The 15,205-nt window shown below is 58.1% G+C and overlaps 1 protein-coding gene across 2 annotated transcripts in view; it reads right to left on the reverse strand.

The window, feature by feature from the left end:
* Positions 1 to 15,205, reverse strand: part of SMG6 (SMG6 nonsense mediated mRNA decay factor) — a 107,985-nt gene that overhangs the window by 2,082 nt on the left and 90,698 nt on the right. The window contains exons 14-17 of one of the 2 annotated variants that reach the window (XM_064677369.1): positions 13,882 to 14,058; positions 10,836 to 10,982; positions 3,590 to 3,743; positions 70 to 281 (exon numbers count right to left, since the gene is read on the reverse strand). In XM_064677369.1, the coding sequence (XP_064533439.1) occupies positions 70 to 281; positions 3,590 to 3,743; positions 10,836 to 10,982; positions 13,882 to 14,058 (690 nt within the window). Of the gene's footprint in view, positions 1 to 69; positions 282 to 3,589; positions 3,744 to 10,835; positions 10,986 to 13,881; positions 14,059 to 15,205 lie in introns of both variants that reach the window. The other variant, XM_064677368.1, reaches the window with a different exon arrangement.

Here is a 15,205-nt window from a genome sequence, read left to right on the forward strand (position 1 = left end):
GACCCCAGGGTCCCTGATCTTCCCCAAGGAGGTGGTGGCAAATAACTCAGTGTCCAGGATGCCCCTTACCTGCTGGCCAGTGGTGTCTTCACTGCGGAAGGAGATGGACTCCAGCTCGTTGCCTCGGCTGGTCAGAGCCCTCAGGCAGTTGTCCCTGCTCTCAAATCGCTCCTCCAGGAACTCGATGGACTTCCTGGCTCTCTCCTGCACTTGGCGGGCATAGCCCGCAGCCCGGTGCTCCATCTCTGGGCCCTTGGCCAGGCCATCCAGCTCGTTTATCACTTCAAACAGGAAGAGGAGGTACAGTTACCATGGGACAAGGTGCTCCCATGACCTGCTGCTGGAGCATGCAAGTTGCCAAGGCCTCGGGGCCGGGGCACTGGGAGCTGGCTCAGGAAATCTGGGTTCAGCTGCCGCAGTGTCCCTGTGCTCCTGGACTTGGCTGTGGGTCTGGAAAAGCTTTGCTGCCTTCCACCTCTGTGGGTCACCTGGCTCGGCCCCGAGAGCGCAGGCACCTCGCCCCCGCAGTGTAACTGGTAAGGGCAACTGGTTCTGCTCCAACTGGTTCTGCTCTGTGAAATGTTGGGGAGCGTTGTTGTGCCCCCCACCCCACGCTCCTGCATCATGATCAACGGCACGTCCGTGCCTGTGGGTGTCAGGAAACCCTGAACTCCTGCATCCTGCTCCTCCACCTCTGTGCACAGCGATGGCTGGTGGCACCCTGCCTCCTGCCCGCGTGGCACTGCCTGGCTCTGCACTGTCCCACATGGAAAACTTCTGCCCTGCTGCATATGGGAACAGGAAGCAGGCAGTTCCCACCCTGGCACTATTTCCCACACAAATTCCAGTCCTGTTTTCCCACCTGAAGCCACCATTCCATGCTCCTGGCAGGGAACACGCTCCTTTCAACACCTCACCCATCTGGCTTTGTGCATCTGTCCTGACTCGAGATGAGCTTGGAATCCAGGTGGATTCCCAGCCTGTTCACCTTAACTGGAACCTCTTGTACTGCTGCCAAGCAGGCAGGAACTCCAGCTGCTCCAGCCCCCTAAGCCCAAGGGACCTCAGAGCTCCAGGAGGGACCGACCCTCGGGTGCTGAGGCTGCTGGAAGAGCAGCTTTGTTGTGGAGTGAGCATGTGTGTGCGAGCAACAATGCTCGTGCACACATCTGGATGCACCCTTGTGTGCCCAGCCTTGCCACTGGTGGCGAGGCTGGGCACACAAACGTGCATCCAGATGTGCAAACAAGTGTCCCTGCCTGTGATCGTGCGCTGGGCTGCGTGTGCACGAAGCCGTGCGCGCGAGAGAGCTGGTGTGCACGTGTGCGCGGCGGAGCCTCTGCGCGCACAGTGTGTGTGTTTTAGCCATGGCTTCATTTCTGAAGATTGTTTCCGAGCTTGGAGCCAAGTCCTGAGTTCAAGTGGGAACTATGCATTCCTTGGGGGGTTCGGGGAGAGAGCTCGGGGTCTGAGGCCTCTCCCCAGTGCTGTGAATCACTGCCCGGGGAGCCTGCGTGATCGCTCTGTTCCATGGTGAGACTGGCACTCACTGTCTGGGTATTCCAATTAAATCTGCATGGAGTTGCTTTGCTCTTCCCTGGCTGGAGACTCTTCTTGCTACCGACCTGATGCTGCCATTTCCACACAATGCACGGCTGGGCCCGGGGTGGGGGGAGCCGTGCAAGAACGGAACATCAAACAGGAAAAGCTGGTATTCCCTCCCGAAATCCGCCTTCCTGCTTCCAAGCTAAACAGGCTTCAAAGGGGAGGCTTGTTTGTGCTTCTGCACCAGGCCTGGCTTCTCCATGGCGGGGTCAGGCTCAAGGAGCACAGAGCAGGTTAAAGAGCAAGAGAAACAAACCCAACGAGAAGCCGAGTGCTTAACCCCTTGCTGCATCCCCGGGAAGAGCAGGGAGGAATACCAGGGGAAGGGCACTGTGCCTATCTCCAGCCTGGTGATGGCACATGGCACCAAGGTCTCTGTCTCCAACAGCCATGGGCCCCTGGCTCACCCCAGGGGATGGCTTCCTCCTGCCCACACTGATGGCTTTCCTGAGGAATGAGGGGAAACGTGACCAACACCCGGTGTGGAAAGGGTCTCTGTGTCTTCGGGGTGCTCTGGGGAGGTGGCAGCAGTGGGAGATAAGTTACTCTGTCCCTCCTATGTTAGGCCATGCAAGGAGGCAGCAGGACAGGAGGGCACTGAAGGTGCTCAATCCTGCCTCTGGTAGGGCAGGCCAGGCTCCTTTTGCAGGTTGAAGGCAGCAGCATCTTGGACAGGGACAGGACCAGAGTTTTCAGCTCTCCTGCTGCCCCTGGCTGGGGGTTGATGGAGAAGCCTCATGGCAACCACAGGAGTGCACTGGGAGGGAGGGCCACGGCTCCAAGGCAGGTCACAGCTCTCTCAGGTGTTAATATGCTCCACAGCCCCAGGGCTACCCAGGCTCTGCAGGTGCTGCCGACTGCCTTCCCTCTGCTTCCACACAAAGCCCTGGCACTGCAGTGCCAAGCCATGGAGCTCCCTGGCAGCTCCTGTGCTGAGCTGGGCAGGCATCCAACCCTGCTCTTCTCATCCAGGGGTCCCATCCTCAGCCCCAGGAATCCCTTCTGATCTGGGCTGCTCACCCTGTGGGGAAGGGTGGCAGCTGGATGTTGGCCCTGGGGCAGGCAGAGATGTCTGCTGGACATCAGGAGTTGAGAAGGAAGCTTGGAGGGCAGCACCCCTGCGTGCAGCGGGCCAGAAGGAGTGCACCTCACTGCCTGGAGGCTGGAGATGCCCATGGGACACAGCTGGCCTTCAGCCTCCTGGGGCTGTGGATGGGATGGGGCAGCCTGTGGGCTCTGTGAGGCTCAGCCCCACTCCTGCCCTGGCCTTTCCTGCTGTCCTCAGGGATCCTCTGAGTGCCGGGCTGGCACCGGGACGTGCCAGGCGCCGGAGTGACATTGGCCGGAGGAACATTACCTCCAGCCCAGAGTGTGATCAAACAATCAGAGCAAAGGCATCTAACCAAATCCTCCCGCCACCCTGGGAGACCACCCAGCAGCACAGCCGTTATCTGCCAGGGTGAGTGTTTACCAATAACGGGAACCAGCTTGCTGTTTTACTGCGAGCTTTATAAGGATAAAAAGAAGGGCTGGGCTTCAGCAGCTCCGAGACGCTGGGACACAGGCCGGCCATTTGCTCAGGCTGCCTAAGCCTCAGCTCAGCTAGGATAAGCTATCTGTTCTGATTGTTTAACAATTCCCTCCTCCTTGCTCCCTTCAAAATTCCCTCCAAATCCCATTTAACACCCAACTGCTTCTCCCAGCCCCCTGGCACCCCAAAAAACACCAGGAGGAGAGGAGTTTGCTGAGTGCTGTGGGCAGAAGGCTGGCAGGAAGGGAGAAGGATGACTGGGGCTGAAGGAATGCCAACAACGACTGGGATGAGACAGGGCAGGATGAAGTCCAGTCCCACGGCATGAGCCGACCAGCTCCAGACCACACAGGCACTGTGGGCACATGGGGCATCGAGAGAGGGAGACAGAATGGAGGGACAGACCATGCCAGGAGAGAGGGGAAGCCCCCACCACAGCACTGGCCTACTCACCGATCAGGGGCACCACCAGGATGAACTTCCTGCAGTCCAGCAGTGTGATCAAGCTGCTGAGGTGGTCGATGAAACCATTGGTGTCTGGGACCAAAAAAACAGGTCTGATCTCCAGCTCCATCTGCCTCATTTGACTCTGGTCTTTCAGCACGGCCTGGAGGAGAAGGAAGGACAGACACATGGTGAGGAAGGAGGATGTCAGCCCCACGACCCATGAACCCTGAAAGCAGAAGGTAAGCCTGGCTGACACGCATGCATCCATGTGAAGGAGACTGGGAGGAGGCTGCATCCATCCCACCTGCACACCCCAAACACAGGGTTTTCTGTAGGCAGGCCCACAGTACACAGCAGGATGGCAAAAACCTCCAAGAGAGCACTTCTTCTAGGAGAACAGCCCTGCCCAGGCTCTGTGAAGAACTGGGACCAGCCTTGAAAATGGAAGGGTTTTGGGAACTGTCCCATTTTTGAGACTGGCAGTTGCCAGGACCATCTGCACCAGTGCCAAGAGACTGACCTTGACAGAGACCAGCAGGGAGAAAAGGGGATGGGAGGATGGGAGTTCTGGGGCTCCACAGAGAAAACAGCTCAAGGCGACAACAGCCAAAACAAACCAGTTTGGGACACATAAGTCCTGCCAACAGCATGCTAACACAGGGACCCCGAGCAGGCAGCCAGAGGTCTGTGGGGTGGGGATCCTTGGCTGAGTATCTCCCTCACTGTCCTACCACCTCCTGCACATGCCTTGCCTTTTCCGTTGCCATCCAGCTGGGAAACCAGGTGGACTCCAGCCCTGAAAACTCACAGTGCTGTCCTTAGTTGAGCCCTTTGCACCCACTGAAACCAAAGGTGCTCACACCCACAGGGAGAGGGTCTGCTGGGGCTCCCTGCCCACCTTCCGGGGCTGCACCTGGACCTCTGGACAATGCCAGCTGCCAAAATGGGACCCCAGAGCTCACGTATGACTTTCGAGGCTCTCGAAGGACTCAGGCTCTTTAGTAAGTCACAGGATTAAAAAACTCAGGATGCTATTCTAGTGCTTCCTCTACTTAAAAATAGCTTCCCTGGACTCACTGATGTTTGTTGCCTCTAATAGGAACCGGTCACCCAAGGAGCACAGCAGTGCTGCTGTGGAACACATCCACCATACAAACCCTTCTGAGACTGGGCTCACACCCCCAGATGCGCCTCAGGGACATGAGGGCCACCGACCCTGTTCTGCCCAGTGTTATGGGGAGCTCCCCCTGCCCACAGTGAGGATCCCAACCCTCGCTCAGTCATGCCAAAGCCTCGGAGGCGCCCTGGAACGACGAGCTGCACGGGCCAGCAGTGGCCATGGAAAGAAGTGGTTTTTAATTCATTTCCAAGTGTTGTCATCTGGCTTTAAATCAAGGCAGCTTGATGCTGCCACCTCCCACAAGTGTCTCCAGGCAAGGCAGCAAACAGAACCCCACCACGTGCCTCCCACCCTCCTTCTTGCAGTGCTAGTCCTGGGGATATGGCTCCCACAGACCCCGAGGGCTGGCAGGCAGAGTGGGAAGCATGCCAGGTCCTGCCTACTGCATGCCAGTGTGAGGACATGCCCTTCCCATCACACAAGGGACACACCAATGTCTCCACACTGATGCTCTGCACCAGCCATGTGCCGGATGCCATCCCTGCTCTGCCTTCACCCAGAGAGGTGTTGGCACTCACCAGTGGCACAGGAAGAGCTACAGCCAGGGACAAGCTGGAGTCAACTCCAGCACGGTGCTGTTGCTGCCTCACCATGAGGAGAGCAGGAGGTGGGGTGTCTCCACAGGGTTTTGGGGTGTGGGAGGAGACACTCACCCCTGGGAGGCACCAGATAGACCCTGCTCCCCCTGCTATGGGGAGACAGAGAAAAGCCCCATCAGCCAACGCAGAAGCCCAGAGAGTGGCATGTCCCTTGTGAGGTGGCCAAAGACGTCAATGGCTCCAAAGTTGCAGGAAGAGGTGGGTGAAACCACACAGTCTTCAACGAACTGCAACAGTCTCAAGTGAACAAGGGCTGCTGGCAGGAGGGGATCCCCACCTGCACCCCAATACAGATCCTGACCCCGTGACTTGCCCCAGCCCGTGCAGGTGACCTCAGGAGCGTGAGCAGGACTCTCACCTACCCCTGGGGCTGGGGGCACGGGGGTGATGATGGGTAGGGCAGTACCCTCGTGTGTGGCATTTGCCCCGGCGGCTCTCGTGGGCTGTACCCGTCCGATTCCTGGCAGCCGCCAGCAACGCCTGTGCCGGCCGTCACGTCCCATTCCGCTCGCCGGGCCGCCCGGTGAGAGAAGGACACAGGATGCGCCGGGAGTGAAAGAGCGAGGTCGGCGGGGAGCGTGCCAAGTCCCCGCGCACAGCTCCGGGCCGCTCGGGGAGCCAGAGGGAAACTCGCCTTTGCAGAGTTCAGAGGCCGGCAGCGAGATTTATTTTTGTTTGTGTGAGTAAAAGGCTGCAGAAGCCTCTGGCCAAGGGGCTTGGGGGAGAGAGGAGTGGCCTGTGATTCATGCGGACGCTGGCTGGCCCCACGCCAGAGATGAAAGGGAGCCCATGTGTGGAGAACTGGGGAGGCGAGTTCTGCCTTAACCCTTCTGCTGGCCCGTGGGGCACGGTCCCATGGGGAGGAAGGGGAACATGGGGATGCAGATCAGGGTGCCTGTGTCTGGGGCCCAGCTTCTGTGCTGCTGCCAAAAACAGGCTGCCAGTCCCACTGTGCCTCAGTTTCCCTGATCCAAGGACAGGGAGATGCTGGCCTGTGTGTCCTGCTGGGAGGTGGAGTCTGGAGACAACCCTGGGGAGCGTGGGGCAGATGGAACAGTGGAGGTACAGCCTCACCCTGGCCAAGTGCTTTCGGACTGTCGGATTTTAGCCTTGGCTTATTTGAGTTAAAAACACTGCCCGGCTCGGTGGCAGGGTGACCCCACAGTGCTGGACGTGGCAGGGGACCTCTGAGGCTGGAAGCTTCGTGCTCTCTCCTTGGGCTGACAGCTCCCCCCCACCTCGCCTCCTGCACCCACACCCTGTGGCCTCAGCGATTCTCCCACCTGCAGCACCCTGCCCATCCTGCTGCTCCAGCCATGGGGGCTTCTCCCAGGAGCTGGGCTGGAGCCGGAGGTGGCTCCCTCGGCTGCCCCAGCTGGTGGCAGCACTGAGATCAGACACTCCTGCACACACAGTCCCAAATTCCCAGCTCATCCATCAGCTGGGATCACCTGGGGGATTCCCCGGAAGGCGGAAGGCGCTGCCTGGGTGAGGGCTTCCAGCATGGGCAGAGGGCAGGACCTCCAAAAGCCAGGCCACCAAGAGGAACTTCATGCAGAGAGAGAGGGGTTGACCCGTGGGTCTCTACCACTAGCACAGAATAGGAGGGGATCTCCACATGGATCCCTGAGGCTCCACACACAGACCCCAGAGCTCCTCTGCCCATAGTGCCAGGATGGTGGAAAGGCCTGGAGCCAAAGCTTGGCAGAGACAAGTGCCCTGCTGCCTTTGGGACAGGTCACATGGGGTCACGCTGCTCTGCCTGGACGTATGGGCCATCACCATCCCGACACCGCCTCTCCTGCCACGACCTGCTCTCCCACCGTGGGGAAACCCGGCGCCGCTGCCCCTTCCATCCCCTCGCGCTCCGCGGGGATCGGAGGCGGATTTTCCAGGGCCGAGAACAATGCCTCTCTAGCCTCCGCTCGAGAGCTTCCTCCTCCCAAGGCTCGTCCTCCAGCGTCTTCCTCAGGAGTAAACGTGCCCTGTGCCTGGTAGCTCACCGGGGCCGCCGCCGTGGCGGAGCCGCCGTGGGTGGGTGTGCGCCTTCCGCAGCCAGCAGGCACCCGCTCCCAGGCAGGTGCGTGTCGGCGCGTGTGCGCCCGCGGCATTGTTCCTGCGCGCCGAGGAGAGCGTGAATGGGACACGGCTATATTTAGCCACTTACTCACACTACCGCCACAAAGGAGCGGCTGCATCTTAAGGGGGCAGCCGTTCCGTGGGCTCAGAAGGGACAGGAGAGCGGCTATTTTGGGAAGACATGTCATAATTGGCCGCCCCGGTTAAGCTGCTTCTGTAATGCTGAGCAAAACAATAGCAGCATCCAGAGGAAGAGCCTGTTATGTTTCAGGTGGGATGTTTTCAACCGGTCAGGAAACTCGACCGCTCCCAGCGCACAGCGGCGGCACAAAGGACAGGGGACGCTGAACAGCATGGACCAAGGGCCTGGCCAAGCAGCAGGGGTGGCTGGGAGAGCAGGGCACGACCTGGCGTGGGCTGGGGACAGCCCTGACTGAGAACGCTGCCTGCCCCAGCAGCGTTGCTGCTACCTCCTCTTGTGTACCTGCCTGCTCGGACTCTTCTCCTTCCAGATAACTGGGCAGCACCCAGGGATTTGGCTGGTCTTTCACCTTGTCCCAATGAATCTCTGCTGCTACCAGCTGTCACCAACTCTGTCCCAGTCCAGGCATGTTGTGAGGGCAGAGACAGGCTGGCAGTGGAGCAAGGGAGCAGCAGCCAACTCATCACCCAGGGCCAGGCAGCAAAGGGCTGCCCAGGACATAAGAGACCTTACCCTGCTCTGGCCTGCCTTTCCTCCTCAGAGTAATGGTTTTGCGGACCAAGGTCATGTAGGGGAACAGAGCTGAGCTCTCCTGTTCTCTCTACAGCTGGTGCCGGCCAAGGGTCACCCTGTTTGTCATGTACCCTGCCTGGACCTGTGCTCCCCAGCAGCCTGAGCCACAGTCCTGCACACACCCAGAACGGACAGGGACTAAAGGAGCTCAGTGAAGTCCAAATTCCCCTTGAGGTGTGAATGTGACTCCAGCATGGAGGCTGCAATGAGAAGCCATAGGGCTGTCCTGCAGCAGCAGTGAACCTGGAACAGTGTCGGGTGTGTGATCTCCACCAGCAGCACAGCTGGGCTGCCAGAGGCGAGGAGCAGGGCAAAGGCAGGGACAGTGCAGGAAAACCTGCTGGGGAGAAGGCAGTGACTTTACCCATGAGAAGCACAACTCTGCAGGTCCCAGTTGAGACCCTGACACCACGCTCCCCTTGGGTACAGAAAGAAACCAGATGGCCAAGAGATGAAAGCTTTGCCCTGCACCCTGGGTCCCTGCACACACCATCACAGATTCTACAGAGGGCAGCCACAGCACTTGGATCTGAGCCCCCACTGCTATGCAGGCACAGTCACACAGCCCTGCGTGGGGAGCTGAGGCTCTCAAGTGTGCTGTTACAGGAGCCACATCTGCTAGACTCGAATGTATCTGTGCTTGTCCCCAGGATAATGAAAGTGGGACTCGGAGAGCACCTGATGCTCCCTAGGTGGGCAGTGAATGAGAGGCTGTAACAGGGTAGGCAGAAGGTCCTCAAGTCTCATGAAACATAAAATCTCTTGGGAAGAGCAGAAAGGTCAAGGATCACAGGCTAAGAGGGAAAGTGGAGGGGGTGGATGCTGAGCTGGCTCCAACCTGGCCTCTGCCGGCAGCATTTTCCACCCGAGCTCCTCCACTCCTCGAGCTGCGTGGTCAGTACCAGGGCAGGGAGAGGACTGGGGCAAGCACACATGTTCTGCTCTAGGCCATTCCCAGCCAGCTATGGACTGGATGACTTTACTGAAGCCCTAAGGACTTCTCCTCCGCCCCACGCCGTCAGACTCCAACTGCACCTCAGCTCTCAGCTGTGCAGCCCCTGAAGCTGCCCACACCCTCATTTTGACCTCTCTCTGCCTGCGAGCATTGGCCCCAGCACGGCCGGGGAGGAAGGGAGGAGCACGCCGGGGGGAGAAAGCCCCTGACAACATCAGGCAGCCCCCACTCTCCCCGCAGAATGGGCAGCGGCCATCCCGGGGGGCCCTGCTGCAGCTGCGCTGGTCGCCGGGGCCGGGATCTGCTGCATGCTGCCCTCCCTGAACATGTGCAGTTCCTGTTTGCTGTGTCTGTACAAGGCAGTGGGAAGTGGGGAATTTACTTACACCTCCCGCTTAACAACCCTGGGAGGCTGGAAGGCTTCAGGCCGCTTTAATTTACAGCCCATCTCTCCAATCTCTCACTCGTTCGCTGCTGCTTTCTTCCTCCTTGTATTAACGTGACTCAGGTACCTGCCAACAATAATGGACTCGCTTGCGGGGGCGGGCCCCTCCCTCCCGGCACAACTTCTACCTTCGCCTTGATATGAATTGCTCCAAATTCAAATGAAAAAAAAAAAAAAAAAAGAAAAAAGGCAAAATCTGAAAAGGTTGGGGTGGGTTTGGAAAAGCGAAGCGCAGTGGTTCTGGGCCCGGCGCCAGTAGCCGGAGGGTACACATGTGCAGGCTCTCCCAGTAGGGCCTTCAGCAGCCCTGTTTTACAACCACCTCGGCACACACTGCAGAGTTCACGCATATGGCCAGACAGATGTGTCTGGCTTACGTTCAAGGCTGGAAAATGAAGAATTATGGAAGTGAAGGGCCCTGGGCATTAGAGAGGGCGGAGGTGAGGGGGAGGGGAGCCAGGGAGAATTTTTCCTCTGCTGAGAAATCTTCATCTGGGCTGCGAGGCTGGAGGAAGAGGGGTTGTGAGCAAGGAGGCAGCCAACAGCCATGCATGTGAGATTGCTCTTAAAGCAACAGGATGCATTGCCAGGGATCTGCTCCCAGTCCAACCAGTTTACTTCACCAGCTCCCACTGGGAAACACGCTCAGATCAGGCCAGGGCCAGGCCAGGATCACCTGTATCCCTTCTGTTTGTCCCCATAACGATGGCAACGTTCTGGCTGCAGCAGCCGTTCACAGACTATTTTTCCGCCGCTGGCTCCTGCATGAACTCTGCCGTTCTCGTCCCACCCTCTCCCTGTCTGCCTGTGCCCCACTACACAGGAAAGCCGATTTCTCACTGAACCGTGGAGCCTCTGCCCTGGGTGGGGGGACAGCTCACTGCCTGGCACACACAGCACTACAGCTCTGCCAGAGCTCCTGGGTGTGTTGACAGCTCTGTAGGGAAGCTATGTCTGCCTTCAAGAGGGTCCCAGGAGTCCCCAGAACATTCACCTCAGGGGCTGAGACAGCAGATCTTACCCAGGGTGGGGACAGCAACCCCGATGGCCCTTCCAGAGGGCCAAAGCTGATCTTGCTGCTGGGTTTCACAGAGACTGCATAGGGCACCTACACTCAGGGAGGTCAAGGTGCTATGGGACATCCCAAGAGGCTGCTGAAGCATGGCAGGATAACGGCTGTGCACCATCAGCACAGCGAGGTGGGATCAGCCCATCATACCTGAATCTTGTCTTGACGGCGCTGCTGCTCAGCAACTTTCCTGGCCAGGGCTTGCTTTTTGGCTCTGAGCTCCTTGATGTCCATCTCTCCTCCACTGCCTTCAGTCTCCGAATCGTCTTCAAATGCCTCAATCCTCACATCATCCTCCTTCTTCCAGGAAATGCAGAAAGAGAGCAAAACAGGAGAGAAGTCATTGTAAGGGATGCTGGTGACACGGATCATTCTCGTTTTGCTCTCCTTCTTCCAGCAGACAAATCCCTGTCAGGCATGGTCCATCACCCCTTGCTGATGAGTGACTGACTATTTCTAAACATCCAAAAGAAGCCAATTAATAGTAAACATCCAGGAAATGACAAGGTGAGACAGGAGGTAACGGGGCAGGAAAGGCAGCGACCAGGCAGGGCAGGGGCAGCCCGGTTTTAACACTCTGTTCTAAAAATCACACCCTCTTCCTCACCTTGGAAAACTCTTCCCACAGCCTTGGGTGAGTCACTGATGTTTTACAGCCTTCAATGCTGTGAAACCATGGTATTTCCCTGTCTCTCTGCTTTGCCTGGCTGTTTAGATGACACATCCCTTGGAGCAAATGCTGCTTTATGAGGCTGTACAAGGCTGCTCTAACCCTGCTGCCTCATCCCAGGCTGGGAACACAGGGTGGTCATCTTGACAGGAAACTCAAACACATGAACCCAGGAGAGAAAAGAGCCTCTTGCCCTTCTCTGTTTTCATTTCGGTACAGGTCAGAGAGATGACTGCACCCACCACAAAACTTCTATCTGACTCGGAACAGATGTTTCAGAAGGAGACACTGAATCTTGACTTTAAGTTCGATATGAACTCAAGGTTCTCCAACCTCCTGCCCACATAAGCACTTCTAGACCATGTTGCATCTTCTCCCTCTCCTAGAGACCCTTCCCTGGGGCTTTCCACCAGGACTTCTGCAGGCCCTTCCCAGGACACCTACACTGTCTAAACTGAAGACCCCAGAAAGAGCCATGCTGTTCCCTCTCCAGGTGAAGGACACACTGGCCTTTCCCCATGTACCCAAATCTCTGGGACACAGGAAGGTGGGAGGTGGTGGCCAGTGTCTAACTGGGGATCAGTCACAACCAAGTTCGGCTGCAGCTTTGTTGCTCTCCCCAGTGACTTCAGGTCTGAAGGGGAGCCCACAAGTCCCTGTTCCTCAACAAGTGTCCCACACGTGCTGCCCAGGAGCCCAACTCTGCCACTCCTGCTGACAGCCACCCCTTGTCTCGCCCAGGCCCCCTTGCTGCCCACTGCAGTGACCACAGTCCTTCCCAAGCCCTGCCACTGCCCATCTCCTCTTCCCTGCACAAAATCCAAGGGCTGTGATGGTGCTGGGAAGAGTTCCCAAGTAGCACCTGGGCAGAAAGACCTGCTCTGAGTCCCTAGAGGGCTGCAGGGAGGGGACAGACCCTGCACAGAGGGATAAGAGCATGGCTACACTCCTTGCCCTGTGCAGGCTGCCATGACATGTGGCAGCAGGAGGGACTCGTGGTCTTAATTTAGAACAACCCCAGCACTGCACAGTCTCACACTCAATCATTTCACCAGGACCGCACACCCGCCTGGCCACAGAACCACCTACTCTTCTCTCCCTGTGACTTTTTAGGCATGGGAAGGAGGAAGACGGAGCCCTCAGGCTCACTTCCCTCTGCTGGGACAGTCTGGATGACAGGGGATGGGGGGATGCTGCCAGAGGGAGAGCGTCGGGGAAGGGCCTCGGGGAAAAGTGTCTGCCAGATCTGCTGCGGTGGGTCGGGACCCGCTTGCCCAGTGTGGTGGTGGTCACGCTGGAGAGCTGGAAGCTCCCTTGAGATCAGAGCCAAAGGAGGAAGCTCCAGGGTTGCACAATGAGCTCAGGAAGAGGTTCCCACAGCTGAGAAGAGTCTGTGGGGACAGGGCAGGAGTGAGCTACCCTCATGCTGTGCTTGTTCACAGCAGGAATTGGTGGGACTGACCCGAGAACAGGACCATCCCTGTCATGACACTGGGTAGAACCTGAAGATCCTCCCATACCCCATAAGTCAGCTTGAAAACCTCCAGCACCTTCTCCAGAAGAGAACAAAGGTCCAGGTCTCTCACCTTTACAGAGACATCTCTTGCTGTCTGGGGATTTGCTCTGACCCTCAGTGCAAAAACAAATCACCTAAAATCTGTCCCTGCTCAGTTGGATCTGGATGATGGGACAAAGAGGGTGCTGAGCACAATCTTGCTCTGGGCTCCTCCAGCTGTCAGCTCCCTGGGGCACACAGAGCCATGGGACACAGACAAGGTGCTGTCCCCATAGGGGGTGATACCCCTCTGGCTCTGAGCGCCTGGCCTCGGCACAGGGAGGGGAGCCAGAGTGAGCCTGGGCAGCGCGGGCCACCCAGCTTCCCGTTCCCAATGCCTCTGCCCCTCTCTCCTGTTTCCCTGGCCTTTCCAACTGCAAGATTAAACAGAAGAAAAGAGTCAACCTGCAGAGCGGCTGGCAGGGCCCTTAAACACACACACGGAGCCTGGAGTGAAGCAAGGCCTACAGGAACAAGCAAGGGCAGAAAAACAAGAGCTGAATTCCTTAATCACATCAGGATGTGAGAGGCAGGGGAGGGACGGGGCGCCAATGTCAGCTCTTCCTGTACGTGTGCTGGAGGCTGGAGCTCAGGCCTCCGCTGCAACGAGCTCCACGGCTATAAACTTGATCCTGAAGCTGAACCCTGACACCCCCTCGCCCACCTCCTCTCCCGAGGCCTCGGTGCTGCACGTTATTAAAGCTCCCCCCCGCTCTGGGTATGAAAAAGCAGCATCTGGAACTCATAGCAGAGTGCTAGATAGAGGCAGGCGGGCTGGACTGGCAGGAAAGGGCACGAGTGAAGCACACTCGGGAGACAAGGGCTGTGCACCATTTGCCCCCCCGCCTCCCCCCATAAAATGCACACACAGCTACGCCAGCTATAAATAGCGGGAGCTGCAGGGCAGGCACAGGCTGGGCCCCACAGGGGTGATTCTTCCTTCACCGAGGCGCGCTCTTCCCGCACGGTACCTGATCTTCCAGTTGTTTTCCCTCTTGGCTTCCCATTTCCTTTCCCATGGCGTCTGGGACGGGTGCCACTGACACATATTTTCCACCCTTGAATGCCAGCAAAGGCTCTTCTTGTCCACAAAGGGCTTCCAGGAAATACTTCAGAACTGTGACCCTCTTGCAGTCGGCTGCAATAACCTACGGGGTGAGGACGAGGGGGTTGGGGAGAGGGAAAGGAAAACAAAGTCAGTGCAAAGGGGAGTGGATGAGTAATGACCAGGGGGAAATGTTCGGGGATAGAAAGCCCAGTGGGATGGAGGCAGCACCGCAGGGATGTGCGGGGTGCCCCTCTTCTAAACAGGGATGGAAGGGGTTTGCTTTGCCTTGCAGCCCACTGTCCCCAGGGAAAGGGAGGCAGGCAAAGTGAGGACACCCAGCACCAATCCGTATTCTGTCCTGCCTCCTCTGTGCACTCCAGGGCTGCAGGACTGCCAGGGGACAGCCAGCCCCCTGCTCAGTTCCAAATGGGGAAAGAACTGCTGAACCATGAGAGATCAATGATGTGGCTTGTCCCTACTTTTCGTTTTGGCTCCATCGCCAGATTCCCCCCCAAAAGCTGGGGAGGGATGCAGGTGTGAGAACGGGTGGGTGAGGGCATTTAAGAAAAGCTCCTTGCCTCCAGCCCGACCCCATCCCATGGGCCCATCTCACAGACCCACTGGGGAGCCCCGTCAGGGAGGCTGGGACGGATCTGGCCAGAAGGAAACTCAATAGCTTGGGTAATTATCCAATTTATGAGGCTCTCAAATGGAGTTTCCAGAGCATGGGAGCCCGGTGCCTCCACAGCCCCATCCCGCGCGGCACAGCCTCTGCCGGCACCTCCGTCAGGGCTGGCCTCGGCTCAGCCTTTGTCCCCTTGCAGCAGGGCTCTGCACCTGCACAGCTCTCCCCTGGTGCTTCCTGCTGACCGGTGTCACCCCCAGGAGCTGCAGATTTATAGGGAGAAAGTCAGCAAACAGGACTAAAAGTGCTACATGCTACAGACACGAAGTCCACATTGACACCCAAGCTTCTCCTGCCCCGCACAAACCACCCTGGTGTTGCTCTGCTCGTACAGAGCCTCACAGACCCCTGTCCCAAAAGGTCCCTGCAGGCTCCCACGACCGAGATTCTGAAGCTGGGGAGAGGGTCAGACCCCATACAGGTGACTCAACCAGGTGCCTCACACTCAGGGACACACACAGTGCGATGCCAACGCCACACACCCCGGTGTCACCGCGCACCGGCTCGTCACCATGCTGTGCCCTGGAGGGGCTGTGCCACGGTGAGCAAGGGCTGGCAGCAG

Source organism: Pseudopipra pipra, chromosome 21, assembly GCF_036250125.1.
Source record: "Pseudopipra pipra isolate bDixPip1 chromosome 21, bDixPip1.hap1, whole genome shotgun sequence".
Classification (NCBI taxonomy): Eukaryota; Metazoa; Chordata; class Aves; order Passeriformes; family Pipridae; genus Pseudopipra; species Pseudopipra pipra.